The 13386-nt window shown below is 44.6% G+C and overlaps 1 protein-coding gene across 1 annotated transcript in view; it reads right to left on the bottom strand.

The window, feature by feature from the left end:
* TMEM184B (transmembrane protein 184B) overlaps window positions 1-13386 on the bottom strand; it is a 38965-nt gene that overhangs the window by 17951 nt on the left and 7628 nt on the right. Inside the window, 1 exon segment of the mRNA XM_034776649.1 lies at window positions 3409-3677. Within this exon segment, the coding sequence (XP_034632540.1) occupies window positions 3409-3609 (201 nt within the window). The 5' untranslated portion in view covers window positions 3610-3677.

Raw genomic sequence — 13386 nt, 5'->3', positions numbered from 1 at the left:
AGATGTGCTGGTTGCTTTCAGGAGCCACCCAAGGTAAGTGCTGCCTCACACCCCTCACTCCCTCCTGCACCCCAACCCCCTTTCCCAGACCAGAGCCCGCACCCAAACTTCCACCCAGAGCCTGCACTCCGGGCCACCTCCCAGAGCCCGCACCCTGAACCCCCTCCTGCACCCAAACTCCCTCCCAGAGCCGCACCCCCTCCTGTACCCCAACCCCCTGCCCCAGTATGGTGAAAGTGAGTGACGGTAGGGGAGAGCAAGTGAGCGATGGAAGGAGGGGGGATGGAGTGAGCGGGGGCGGGACCCCAAAGAAGGGGTGGGGCCTCAGGGAAGGGGGCGTGGCCAGGGCTGAGAGGGGAGGTGGGGCTGGAGGGGGTCCCCAAAATTTTTAAAATCAAAATGGGGTTCCTTGAGTTGCTAAAATTTGAGAACCGCTGCAGTACAGAACAGCAGAAAACCCTAGCTGTGCAATGCTGTACCGGGGGTAGAATTTTTCCCTACTTCCAGCGGGTGATCAATGTGTACCCTGAAGCAGGAGGATGATAGCACTTATTGTTTCCTAAGCTAGTGGCACTACAGGTGTTACTCTTATTCATCAGTGACTAATCTTTTTTCAAACCTCCCTAGACTATTTGCCTCTGCAATACACTGTCATTTTCCAACTCCTACTCAGCTCTCTGGAATCCAACAACACAGAGGTAAGGAACACAGGTTGACACATTTCAGGGCATGTATTTCCCACTGTGTTACAGTCCACATGACGACTACATTAGAAAAGAGGATGTTGGATTGGACTTGTGCTGGAACCCAGAGAATACTGGATGAGATAAGTTGGCCAGGCGTTGCCCCAGAAAGAAAAGGAGAAAAAGCAAAACAAACATTTCCTGCTACTCCTTTCCGTAGCAGAATTCAGCTAGTGGAATTCACTGGCACGGAAGGTTGTCAAGGCAGGCACTGCTGGCTGGATGATTTAAAACAATAAACGGCTGATCATTTAATGAACTAACAGCTGACATAACTACAAAATGGCCAGCTAAGAATAGAGGGTAATTAAGCCTCATAAATCATGGCACAATCTCATCACCTACATATCCTGCCCTGTGATGGGATGTGCACCCCACACTGGCCCTGCAAGAGCCAAATTGGACCAGATGGGCCCAATCAGCTAATCAGGCAGCAAAGGAGGGGGGAGCTTTAGGCTGGAGGCAGCTAATTAGAGAGAAGCTCACCTGTGAGAGACAGGCAGGGTTCCTACAAAAGACAGGAAAATGGAGACCAAAGAGGCAGCAGAGAGATGGTTGCATTCATTCCCTGGGAGATGTGTTTGAGTAGCTGCAGAGATGAGTTGCCCACAGTTACTCCTTGGGAGGAGGCAGTGAAGAGACCAGCAAACCCAGAGGAGTAGGGAGGGTGAAGAGGTATGGAAGTGGCTCAGGGAATGGATCTTGGCTGCTGGGTAGAGGGTCCCTGGGCAGGAACCTGGAGCAGAGGTTGGGCTGGGGTTCCCTGCCAGCCATTGCAGTAGTGGCACTGTGAGGCAGTGAAGCAGAAGACTGCCTAAGCCTGCTGGACAACAGGAACCTTGATACACTTCCCCTGTGGAGGGGAAACCACAATAGTGACCTGACTGGAGGACTGAGTCAGGAAGAGGACAGCTGTGACTCCTGGGAGCAAGAGAGGAGCTACAGAGGAGAAATGGATGGGGTGTAATTGCTGGAAGGGCGTGACTGAGCTAATTTCTAGAGATGCCAGGAGGTGGCACTATCAAGTGGTGAGTAGAGCCCCCATCACATGCCCCCACCTCCACTTCTAGCACTACTCAACAGGCCAACTGTATTATTGAAGGGGAAGTGGGTGTTCACATTCCTCTGAAAGAACAGAACAGGTGTGATGGATCGGGAGCAGCTCTGTAATAACTTATAAAGACCATACGGTGGTCTGGTAACTGGGGTGTTTTCTGTATGATTATATTGGTTTAACACAATAGAGGCTGTCATAAAAACAGGCAGGCAGGAAAACAGCAGCTCGGGATAAGCCACCTCTCTGCAAACACTTTAGAGGTGTTAAGGGATAATGCCAGAAAACTTGCTTTGAAGATTTTGGCTCCTCTCCGGGTAACCATACAAAACTAGCCTGAACCAGGAGAGGAAAAGGCCTGCAGAACACTGAAGATTGACAGGACTCTGGCAGGTTTAAAGAGGAACACTCTTGAAAGGGGAGGAGTTTCAGGGGAAAAAGACTAAGACCCCTGACAAACTGCTGTAGGGGTCTGAAGAAGTTAGGCCTGCCTGGATGGCCCTCAGGGGGTGGCAAGCCAGTAGGTAAGAGATGTATGTAGACTGTTAGAGAACAAGGATTTAAACACTATTTTTTTGTTTTGTTAAAATAAACAGTACCTTCGCTTTAAGATGCTGACTGGTCACAGACTCCCCAAATGGAGAACTGCAGGTGCCAGAACTCCATGAGACCTGCTAGGCAATAATGGTAGGGAGAACTGGCCTAATAGGAAAGCTGCAGAATTCCTCCCCAGGAGAAATGAGGCATGAGGTCTAAGACCTGAAGAAGTGCACTCAGACCAGAAAGGGGACAGATTTGCAGCTAGCCCAGTAACTGTGACAACAGGTATTAGCTGCTGCTAAAAGCAGGATACCAGACTGAACGGGCTAATGGCCTTACCTGGTATGGCTATCCCCTTGTGCCTCTGCTACTGAGAGCCAGGCAGAAAGGTGTTTGATCCTCTACATCCTTTATAATGCCCTCCCTTTCCTCACCTGCCTGTGATCTGGGGCTCCTTGCTAGGCAAAAGTTTGATTATTACAAGCCTGAAGACAAAGGGAAAGATGAAACATTGTATAGGCAGGTACCTGGCCACTGCATTCTTAGGTACAGAATGGTGCCATATGCGAGTCTGAGACTTGGTGCAGGTTTCTCTTCCCCAGACACACTCAAACACTGCTCCTCTCCAGGGAGGTGGAGTTCTGTTTCTCTTGCTGCTTCCTCCCTATGTATTAGCTCTCAGGGAACAGAGCTGATCATTAAGCAAGGTGGAGTAGACATCTCCACAACTCTCATTGCCCTTCTACCAACCCCCTGGATCCACCTGAAGCAAAAGAACCCCCCTCAAACATTCCCTTGGTACAGTTTTGTGCAGTACTGAGCACAGTTACCTTTACTGAGTTATAGGTGGTGAATAATTTGCTAGCCTAGATAATTAATTGCCAAGATGCAAGATTAGCTCACAGTGACTCCTCAAAGTGGAGGGGTGAGAGTCATAAACTGAGCTAGTGATAACAGCAGGAATGATTCTAAAACCCCCACAGCTGGCAGAGACACCCCTCACACCATGTGTATTCACCCAGTTTGGGGGGGGCAGACAGAGTTACAGGGATCAAACACTGAGATTCTTACCTGATGGCAGGTGATTAGCAAAGCTGTCCACACAAAAAAACCTGAGATGGCTTGAGCAGCAGTGGTCATTAGGAATATTGGCTGCTCCATAGCAGTGGGGCTGCCGTCCTCAGACATCCAGGAGAAGTTTGGGGCTGCAACTGGGGTGGTGACGGGGGAACCCAGCTCGGGCTCTGACATGACTCCAGTCACCACTATCATTTTGCCTTTTGAGAAGCAGTTCCACCAGGGTTAATACAGAGCTGCCCCCAAGCTGAGCCCTGTCAAACCTAAAAGGGATAAACAAAGGCAGAGATTAATCTCAACCGAATGGCCGCAAAGGTAAGAACATTCTGCATTTATACCATGTTTTTCACATGGGATCTTAGAATGCTGTCCAAACAGAACTCAGTTAAGCATTCATAGCACCCTGTGAGATGGTTAGGTAAGGACATATAAGGATCACTCACAGCCAGCTCTAGGGTGAAACCCAGCAGCTATTTAACAGCACAAACACCACCACCACCCTCCTCCTACAAAACAGTTTAGGCAGGAAGTGAAGAATACTGTATCCCTCTGGCACTACAGAATAATTCAGGTAGGCAGAATTTAAATTGCCCAGACTGGAATGTGGCCAAGACAGCCCAGTAAACATCCCAACCCTTAAGAGATGTGTCTTGAGTCCTTTTACACTGAATGGCCAGAGCCTTAGCTTTACATCTCATCTGAAACAGCACCACAAGCAGCCCAACACCTGGTAATGCAGAGGTGTTGTTCAGCACCAACTCCAAAGGCAAGTGTCCTTTATTAATTACCAACACCACTTGGAGTGCGTGTACACATGCCAAATACACATACTCCTAGAGTCACATTGTTAAGGCCACGCTGCTTACAAATCAGAGGCTTGCATGTGTGACCAATAATGTTCCTGATGTTACCTAGGGAAATAATTCTACCTGCTTTCTTCTCACTTTGCAAGGAGAAGGAAAACAAAATTAGGGGAAATAGCTGGGGGTTCCTTTTACCTAGTTTATGCATGAATATAGGTAACCAAAACTTGAAGGAACTTTAATTTATTAATCTCTCTAATGAAATGCACTGAACACTGAGAAGAAAACATAGTACATGGATCTGCAGAAGGCTTGGAATTTTTTTTCCTTCTTCCAGTTGCTGCACTTTTTCTGAAACATTCCCCTTTCAGACTGAAATTTTCTATGCTTTGTCTCTACCCAAGGGTGATTTTAATAATAATAAAAAAAAATTGAGGGAAAACAGTTCAGCTATTTTTGCGCATGAGAACACACTTTTCCCATTAAAAAAAAAAAATCCTTGTGACTTTTTATTCAAACAACCCTGCAGGAAAAAATGGCTGAAGGTTTGAACACAAACTTGGATGGAAGCTGTCCTCATTAAACAGCAGGACCTTTGCTGATTCTGGAGAAAACTGGTTTTGATTTGACAGTGTTCTAAGCCTTTGACAAGCCCATATTAAGACAAGCAATAGATATTTCTACAAAGCTCATAAGGTGTCTATCTAAAAAGGGTTCATGGCAGCTGCATCCACGGTTAACTCCATGAACAGTCCTGTCAGCCATGATATTGCAAAGCTGTAGGGACTGAGGGGGCTCATGAGAAGTACTTCCACTGATCTTGTAAGAGGCGAAGGGGTCAAAAGAGGGCTCCTGCACACCAGCGCAGTCTATGCTAAGAAATTTTTACCACCCTAACCAACACTGCAGCTGCACCACTACTAGCAACACTGGGAATCTTAGTACAGATAGGGTTTTAATTACGTGCATGGCCCCCCCCCCCCTTTTTTTTTTTAAATTCCCACGTCCCCTGCAGAGATCAAGTTTAACCAAAATGGGGCTAAAAACCACATTGGCAGCCTTAACCACATCCATTCTAGGGATTCCAGCACTGCTAATGCTGACCCAGCTGAGCTCGTGTTAGCCAGAGTGTGGAAGTTCAGCCATTCACCTCGTGTAAAAGGACAATTGCAAAAAACTAGGACCACAATAAGAACCACTGCCACCCCTGCAGACCTTGTAAGCCATGCAAGTGTCAAGGGAGGGTCTCTGGACTTCATTAGTTGTAAAGTAGGGATCCTTTCTCCAGTGCACCTCTGGGCCTCTGCAGATGAGGAAGATGCTAAGCACCTTTCCAAACTACAGCACTCCTAAAGGACATGGGACTGGCTCTCTATTGTGGACCTTGTGAGGCATGCAGGAATGGGGGCAGGGGTTTCTATTATCTAACCAAACTGTATAAATTCTGTGATCTGCAACACACATCTTACAATTTTTTGCAAGCCAGCAGAATTTCAAAGGCCTAGTAAGCGAACCCCCCTCCATAAAGGGGGGGGGGGAAGTCCCTCCCCCCAAATTTCCTATTATAACAGAATATAAAGGTTGTATAGTTAAGCACTCAAAAGGTCAGGAAAATGCTCAAGTTGAAGCTGTATGTGCAATCTTAATACTGCCCCCTTGTGATTATACATTACTGCACAGTCTAATTATAGGATTAGTTACCATTTTTCAAATGGTATTTTGTAATATTCATTTTTTTCCTACAACCTTAAACACATGTAACATTTTGGAGTAGTGTGTTCTACTGCATACCAGAGTCCAGGAAAGTCATTTATATGAAAAGTGTGCAGTAAATTTGAGAACTGACTACAGATTAAGAAATAATGCAGTGTTGATAGCACATATAGGTCACCAAAATTTGCAGGTAAGGTAGCTTCACAATTAACTTTCTCTCTACTGAAATGCACCAAAGGAAGGTTGTGCTGCTGGTTGAGAAGAAAACATAGCATATGGATCTTGCAAAATTAACAGAATACATAATTTAGAAGGAAGAAGTTTACTAAGTTAGACAGGATAAAGGTATAGAGCAGGGACAGGCAAACTTTTTGGCCTGAGGGCCGCATTGGGTTGTATGGAGGGCTGGTTAGGGGAGGGGGTTGTGGCCCAGCCCCCACCTCCTATCTGCCCCCCGGGGGCTCCTGCCCCCTCCCACCCCCCCCCCCGCTCCCTGTCCCCTGACTACCCCCGTACCACCGCCACCCCATCCAACCCCTCCTCTCATTCCTGACAGCCCCCCCAGGATCCCTGCCCCATCCAACCACCCCTTCTCCCTGTCCCGACTGCCCCCGGAACCCCTGCCCGACTGTTCCCATCCTGGCCCCTGCTTTCCTGACTGCCCCCACCCCGGGACCCCTGCCCACCACCCTGAACTCCCCTGCCCTCTAGACAACCCCCCCGCTCCCTGCCCCCTTACCACGCTGCCTGGAGCGCTGGTGCCGGACCATGCCGCAGCTACCAGCACGCAGCACAGAGACCAGGTGGGGGGAGAGGGGGGGGACACAGCAGGGGAGGGGCTGGGGGTGAGCCGGCCAGGCCAGGCAGGACAGTCCCGCGGGCTGTAGTTTGCCCATCTCTTTGTTACAATGACATTAGCATGAATAGAAAAGAATGAGAACCACTATCAGTCTGACATGTACATCTTTGTTTGTAGCAAGAATTGTTTATTATATTGTGTTATTTGAGAAGTAGGAGGTGATCATGTAATTCAAGACTTAATTGTAATATATACACACACAAGGGGGCAATCTTAACTTTGGAACTATTCCCTAAGTCTGTTCAGTCTTCTGCTCCAGTCTTGCCTTCTCTTCTCTGCCCATCCTTCTGTAACTCTCCCTCACTCTGGGGTAAAGGGGGGCAGATTTGCTTTCACATATTCTGGTCCACCTATCAGGAATTCTCCCCCATTTCCTGCCTCCAGGTTACTTCCTCTCTTTAAATCTCACCTTAAAACCTTCTCCATTTTCAATTCACAACTACACTCTCCCTGGAAAGAGTCTTTACAATACAATGTGTGAAGTACACTATAGAAAAACCATGTACATTTCCTGGTGAATGGAAAATCCCATTGCTTTAACAAGAATTCATCTAGGTGGGTGTGTAGGCCTCAGTCTGAAAGGGATGTACCGTAATCTGTAATTCCTAACCCTCATACAGGATTCTTCAGACAACTGCTCTGAGACTCTCTGCCACATAACTGTATCCAGGGGATATCAAAAGCAGCAGAAGGGAGATGGGGGAGGGGAAGGAATAGGATGTTCTCTCCTGGACACCATTGCTCTCTACCCACTAAGTTATTCTTTACAATGGGATAGGAATCATTTCACTTCTCAGGCACTGGTTTAGATACAAACCATATTGGTAGTGGCTGAAATCATCATCCAACATCTACATTAAGTCAGTCTGGGAATATCTGGCTATGCCTTCACTACAGGAAAAAAAAAAGTGGGTTTTCATCACTCTCACTGTAAAATCCTACTGGAAACAATGCAGTGTAGTTTTACCTTCATGCAGCTAACCAAGGTAAATCCTGTGTGTGTGTGTAAATATAGGGGTAAAAGGGATCTTAAGAGGTGATCAAATTCAGCCCCCTGTGCTCAGGTAGAACCAAGTAAACCTAGACCATCCCTGTCAGGTGTTTGTCCAACCTGTTCTTAAAAACCTCCAGTGATGGCAATTCCACAACCTCCCTTGGAAGCCTGTTCCAGGGTTTATCTGCCTTTATAATAAAAGTTTTTCCTAATATCTAACCTAAAGCTTTCTTGCTGCAGATGAAGCCCATTAATTCTGCCTTCAGTAGACAGAGAGAACAATTGATCCCCATGGTATTTATAATATCCCTTAACACAGTTGAAGACTCACCAGGTCTCCCCTCCCGCCCCACAAGTCGTCTTTTCTCAAGACTACACATGCCCAGTTTTGTTTTTTTTAAACTAGGTCTGTTTTTTTTTTTTTAAACCTTTTATCATTTTTGTTGCTCAAGGGTTGACTTTGACTAACTACACTGAGGTAAAACTACCTGTCCCTGACTACACTAGGATTTTACAGCACGATAACATGTCAGGGCTTAGGAACATGTACACTTTGCTACTGTCCATCCCGTACCACTTCTGGAAACAGGGGGGCCTTCACTCCAACACCATCAAACCAGCATCTTTCACCAAAAGCAAATTTAGAATTCAAAACAGTTAACTGAAAAGGGTATCTTTGTGTATCACGCTGCATTCATTACACAAAGCACACGTCTGGCGCAGCAGCCTAGCAAAACAAATGCAACAGGAAAGGGGAATCTGAGCTCAGACACACGTCACACACCAGACTTCCTCAAACCAACCAGGCATGCACAGGGTCCTGCAGAACTTAACTCTGTCCTCATATCTATGTCCCATTTGCTCTGAATTGGACCCAGTTTGTACCAAGAGTAGCTGGATTCTGATCACCATGGAGAGCTAGCTTTGCCCCTGAAGTAATTAGGAAAAAGGGAACAGGGAATTATATGTGGCTCTTTGCTATCTGCAAATGCAATCTGTGTTTTTAAAATAGATCGTCTCAGCTGAGGTTAAAGCATTTCCCCTCAAAGAGCTGAGGGAGCAAGGAGCGATACTCAAAGCTAGCCTGAGAAGGGAATCGTACCAGCTAAGCCTCCTTCCAGCAAGTGAAACTTGATCTAACAAGATACTCCCACCTCATCAATATTATTATCCTGGAAACCTCATATGGGATTCCTTGTGGGTCAAATGCCACATTTCAATTTTGCCCATATTATAAATTTGGGCATGTCTGCATATACACACACAAGCACACATGGTGATGTCCATGGGACAAACAGAACCTCTCATGCACTTGTCTCACCTGTCCTCTGCCCACTAATCCATCTCCACCGCATTCCAAACTTCTAAGCAGCTTCAAACCACCATCATATTTAATTTTTGTTTAAATTAACCAGCCACAAAAAATATTTCCTTCCTTCTCTCCTTCCCCTGCTAGTGGGATTTCTCCCTAAAATTACCCTGGTCAGAGGCCCAGGAGAGACAATACTCAGTCCACCACCAGCAACCAGTCTAAGGTCTGAATTCTTGCAATTAGCCTAAAACAGAGCTTTTGATCACTGAAAAAGGGCGCTTTACAGCTTCCCAATGGGCAGGGTGAATTGATTTACATCAGGTGATTTAAATCACTGATTTAAAAATTACCAAGTGGAAAGCCTTGACTTAAATCATCAATTTTAATAAACTTTGCCATTTGTACTTAGTTACTTTAAAAGGTGCATTTTTATTAGTTGATAGCTGTTAAAGCATGTTGATTTATAGTTAAATACAGCTTTTACCCAAGAGATGGTACACCTTTCTGCTACCTAGGAGGATACATTAACTATACACATTTGAGCAATTATCTAGCTTAATATTTTCAGATTCTTATTAATTGCACATTTTAGTATGTTAGAAAATGGTGAATGATGCATTGCTTATTTACTAGATCATTTTTGCTGGTGATTTGTGTCAAGCTACATTAGGATGGTAGCTAGAATGTAAACACACAACAGCATACAAAATTTATTTTTATTAAACAAAATGAACCCTTAATACATAGCTTGACCTACTGTGCCAAATGTATAAAGCTTGAACTCAAAAGTTAGTTGCATCCCTCCCCCGATTCTTTCTTTATACAGAAAAACAGCCTTTAACTCAGTTTTTGATGAAGGCTTATGGATTCAGCATTTTTTAAGAGATTAAGTTTAGCCTTAATGTGTTTTATATTAAATTCAGATTTCATTTTAAACAGGTTTATTTTAAAAAAGAAAACACAAAATTAAAAAAAAAATTTTTTTTTAAATCTACCCTGCCAGTGGGTCACACAAATCCACTTTTACCTCTGGATGATCCTCTGAATTTGGACTTTAAAAAGATTATTTTTATATATATAACTTCTAAAAGTTACCTAAAATAATTTTTATTTTCATTATAGTAGTGCCTAGAGTTGCCCACGGGTATCAGGGCCTCATTGTGCTACATATTGTACAAATACATAGTAAATGGCAGCCTTTGGCCCAAACAGCTTACACTTTAAAAAGACCAGACATAAATCAGTGGATCAGACAAATGAGCAGACCAGAACGAGGGAGGACAATGTATCAACAAGAGGATGTTTTAATACAAACTAGCTGTGTGTACCTTTCATAGGCGGAGGCCTTGTTTACATGGCAAGTTCCTGTGTTGCTAACCAAGGTGTGAATATACCTGCTTGCCACGCAGTAACGTCCGGGACTTTCACTGTGCTGTAGCAGTGTCAATATGGGACGTTTACTGCAAGGCAAGCTAGTGCATTATAGATTCACCCTCAGAAGGGACAATCATGATCATCTAGTCCAGTGGTTCTCAAACTTTTTTACTGGTGACCCCTTTCACACAGCAAGCCTTTGAGTGCGACCCCCATTTATAAATTAAACACACTTTTTATATATTTACCACCATTATAAATCCTGGAGGCAAAGCGGGGTTTGGGGTGGAGGTTGACAGCTCATGACCCCCCCCCCCATGTAATAACCTCGCAACCCCCAGTTTGAGAACCCCTGATCTAGTCTGACCTCCTGCACGTTGCAGGCCACAGAACTGCGCCCTCCCACTCCTGTAATAGACCTAGACTGACCAGATGTCCCATGTAGACAAGCCCAGAGTCAGACAAATAGGTAGCAGAAGAAATCAAGAGAGTTTTAAACTTATTACGGTACTAGTTTTAATTTTTCTCCCTCTGAGTCCTGTACAATTGGACTCACAACAAAGGCACCTGGCTTTACAAGTGGTGAGATACAAGACAGTCTCAATAATATTATTTAAAACTCTCTAAAACAGTGTCCGTTAAATATATGGTCTATGCAGACTACTTGATCGCATGGTACAAAACTTTGATTGGGATGATCCATGTAACTCATTCACTGATTCACCACTCACAAGAAATAAAGCCATCCTAACCTCAGGCCAATAAAAGAGTCATACCACATCATCTATTTCACATACTTCGTAATTCACAAGTGTCCGAACAGACACACTGAACTCCATCCAAGCAGATGTACTTAAATATATAACTTGCATAAACATATTAGAATTCTGTGGTTCCTAATTGCATAACAAATAGCTGTCCAAATGTGGCTTTTTACATTGTTATCCCTCTGGAGGACTGAACAGTCTGAATTCTCATGAGATTCTGTCCATTCATCATTTCCTTTCTAAACAGCTATCAGTACATGCAGTAAAACAAAAAAGACAGAAAAAACATGGTTGGAACATGACCATTTTTTCCTGTAAGGGTGAGACAAATGAGCAAAACATTAACCTTAGCAGAGAGAACATACAACCATTCAGTTCTCTAAATGCCAGACTTCAGGTAGTGGCATTATTCCCACTAAGTGCATATTCAGAGGATGATCCCATGATTATGCACATAAACAGAGTTCATTGTACACAAACAACTTAATCTTCCACAGAGTGACAATTTCTTTCCTGATTTCAATTAATCAAACTCAGAACAAGCAATTGCTCCCTCCCTCCACCTAACACACCAAAGTCCTCTCCTCTTTGCCCATCCTATTGGTTGTACCCCAATTACCCTTTCTGCTATTAATCTCCCCCCACTTCTTACTAATCAAATACACAAAGTCATGCTGAAAAAGAGCTCCCACTACCCCCACCTCAGAAACTCAGGATCGACAAGAAATCCCTTTTACCCAAAGCCGCACTCTCATCCTCCCACAGAGTTTTTTCTGCTCTATTAATTTCTGTTGTCTCTCTCCCTGCCTTTTTTTTTTTTTAATAAAGTGGACTGACCCACATTATAATAGGTCAGCATCCCACAACCAATCCCTTTTTTGGAAGGAGACAGGAAACGAGAGGAAGAGGAGGAGGAGGGGATAGCCCCACAGCCTTCCAGTCCCTCTTTTCAAACGGGATAAAAACCACATTTGTGTGGTGGGGATATCCTCCCAGACCCAACCCACATATGCACTCCAGTCCTGTCCTCCCCCCCACAAGGAGACAACAAAGTAGAGGTTCCATGATAGCAAGTGGGAAGACTGAATTCAAGAGGGTGGTGTTTGAAATGAATATTTACAAAACATGACAGGAGGTTTCTGTTCAATTTTCCAAATTCTCACAAACAAGAGATGTGACAGGAACTTAATCCAGATTCCCTTTCACCTGCATCCTATCCCCTTCCACATTGCTCTCATTCATTTCTAAGAAGCAAGAAGAAGGGACTGTGCAGAGGGTTGAATAAAACGGTTAACAGCATTTAAACAAGCCAGTACGCTAGCAAAAGTGAAAACGTTCAGTAGCATGCAACTAGTGGCAGCCACACATCAAGTTGCACAAGGCAGTAACTTTTTCATACTGGAGCAGGCGTTTACTCCAATTGCCACACTGGATCTGCCGTAGGAGATCCAGCCATCATTTTATCAAACAGCTTCCGATGCCTCAGAACAAGCTAGACACCTCATTATGCACCTAGTCAACTGTGTAGCGATGTACATGGAGGAGAGCAGGGGCAGGAACACCCCGTCTGACTTCTGTGGCATGAGATTCCCTGATGCAAAGGTGCTCAGATACTACAGTGACATGTGCTATAAACATCCCTACAAATAAATTCAAATGCCCTTTTCTTAGCCCACACAGCTACAAACGTTATTACTGATCATAAAATTATCTTGTTCTTGTTATTTTTAATACAGCATTTGAGGTGGTTGTTCTTGAGGACTTTAGGACAATAGGGCTCAGAGTACATGCCCTTGGTAATTCCTGGGAACACTGGGCTCCATCAATTTCTTCAGTCCTGTTCCCCCCCTCCTCCGTCTCTCCCTCACTTGATCAAGAACAATGAAAAAGATCAAGCTGTATTAGAATAGATGTTAGTTTCTAATAGCAAAATCAGGACTCCCTGGGCTCTTGGACGGGGAGTTCTTTCCTCTTAGAGATGAACAAGGCTAGATGTGTCTGTGTCACACTTTAGCTAGTTAAAAGATAAGCCAGTGACCCATCACTGTAGGATGTCATCCTTTAAATACTTAAGTTTAGACGTTCAAAAACAGAAAGCAACTCTTGAAGGCAGAAACTATTCTCATATCTCAACAAGGATAACAGAAAGA

This window comes from Trachemys scripta, chromosome 1, assembly GCF_013100865.1.
Source record: "Trachemys scripta elegans isolate TJP31775 chromosome 1, CAS_Tse_1.0, whole genome shotgun sequence".
Lineage (NCBI taxonomy): Eukaryota > Metazoa > Chordata > Testudines > Emydidae > Trachemys > Trachemys scripta.
The sequence above is the reverse complement of the archived record's forward strand: the minus strand, read 5'-3'. Positions and strand labels throughout refer to the sequence as shown.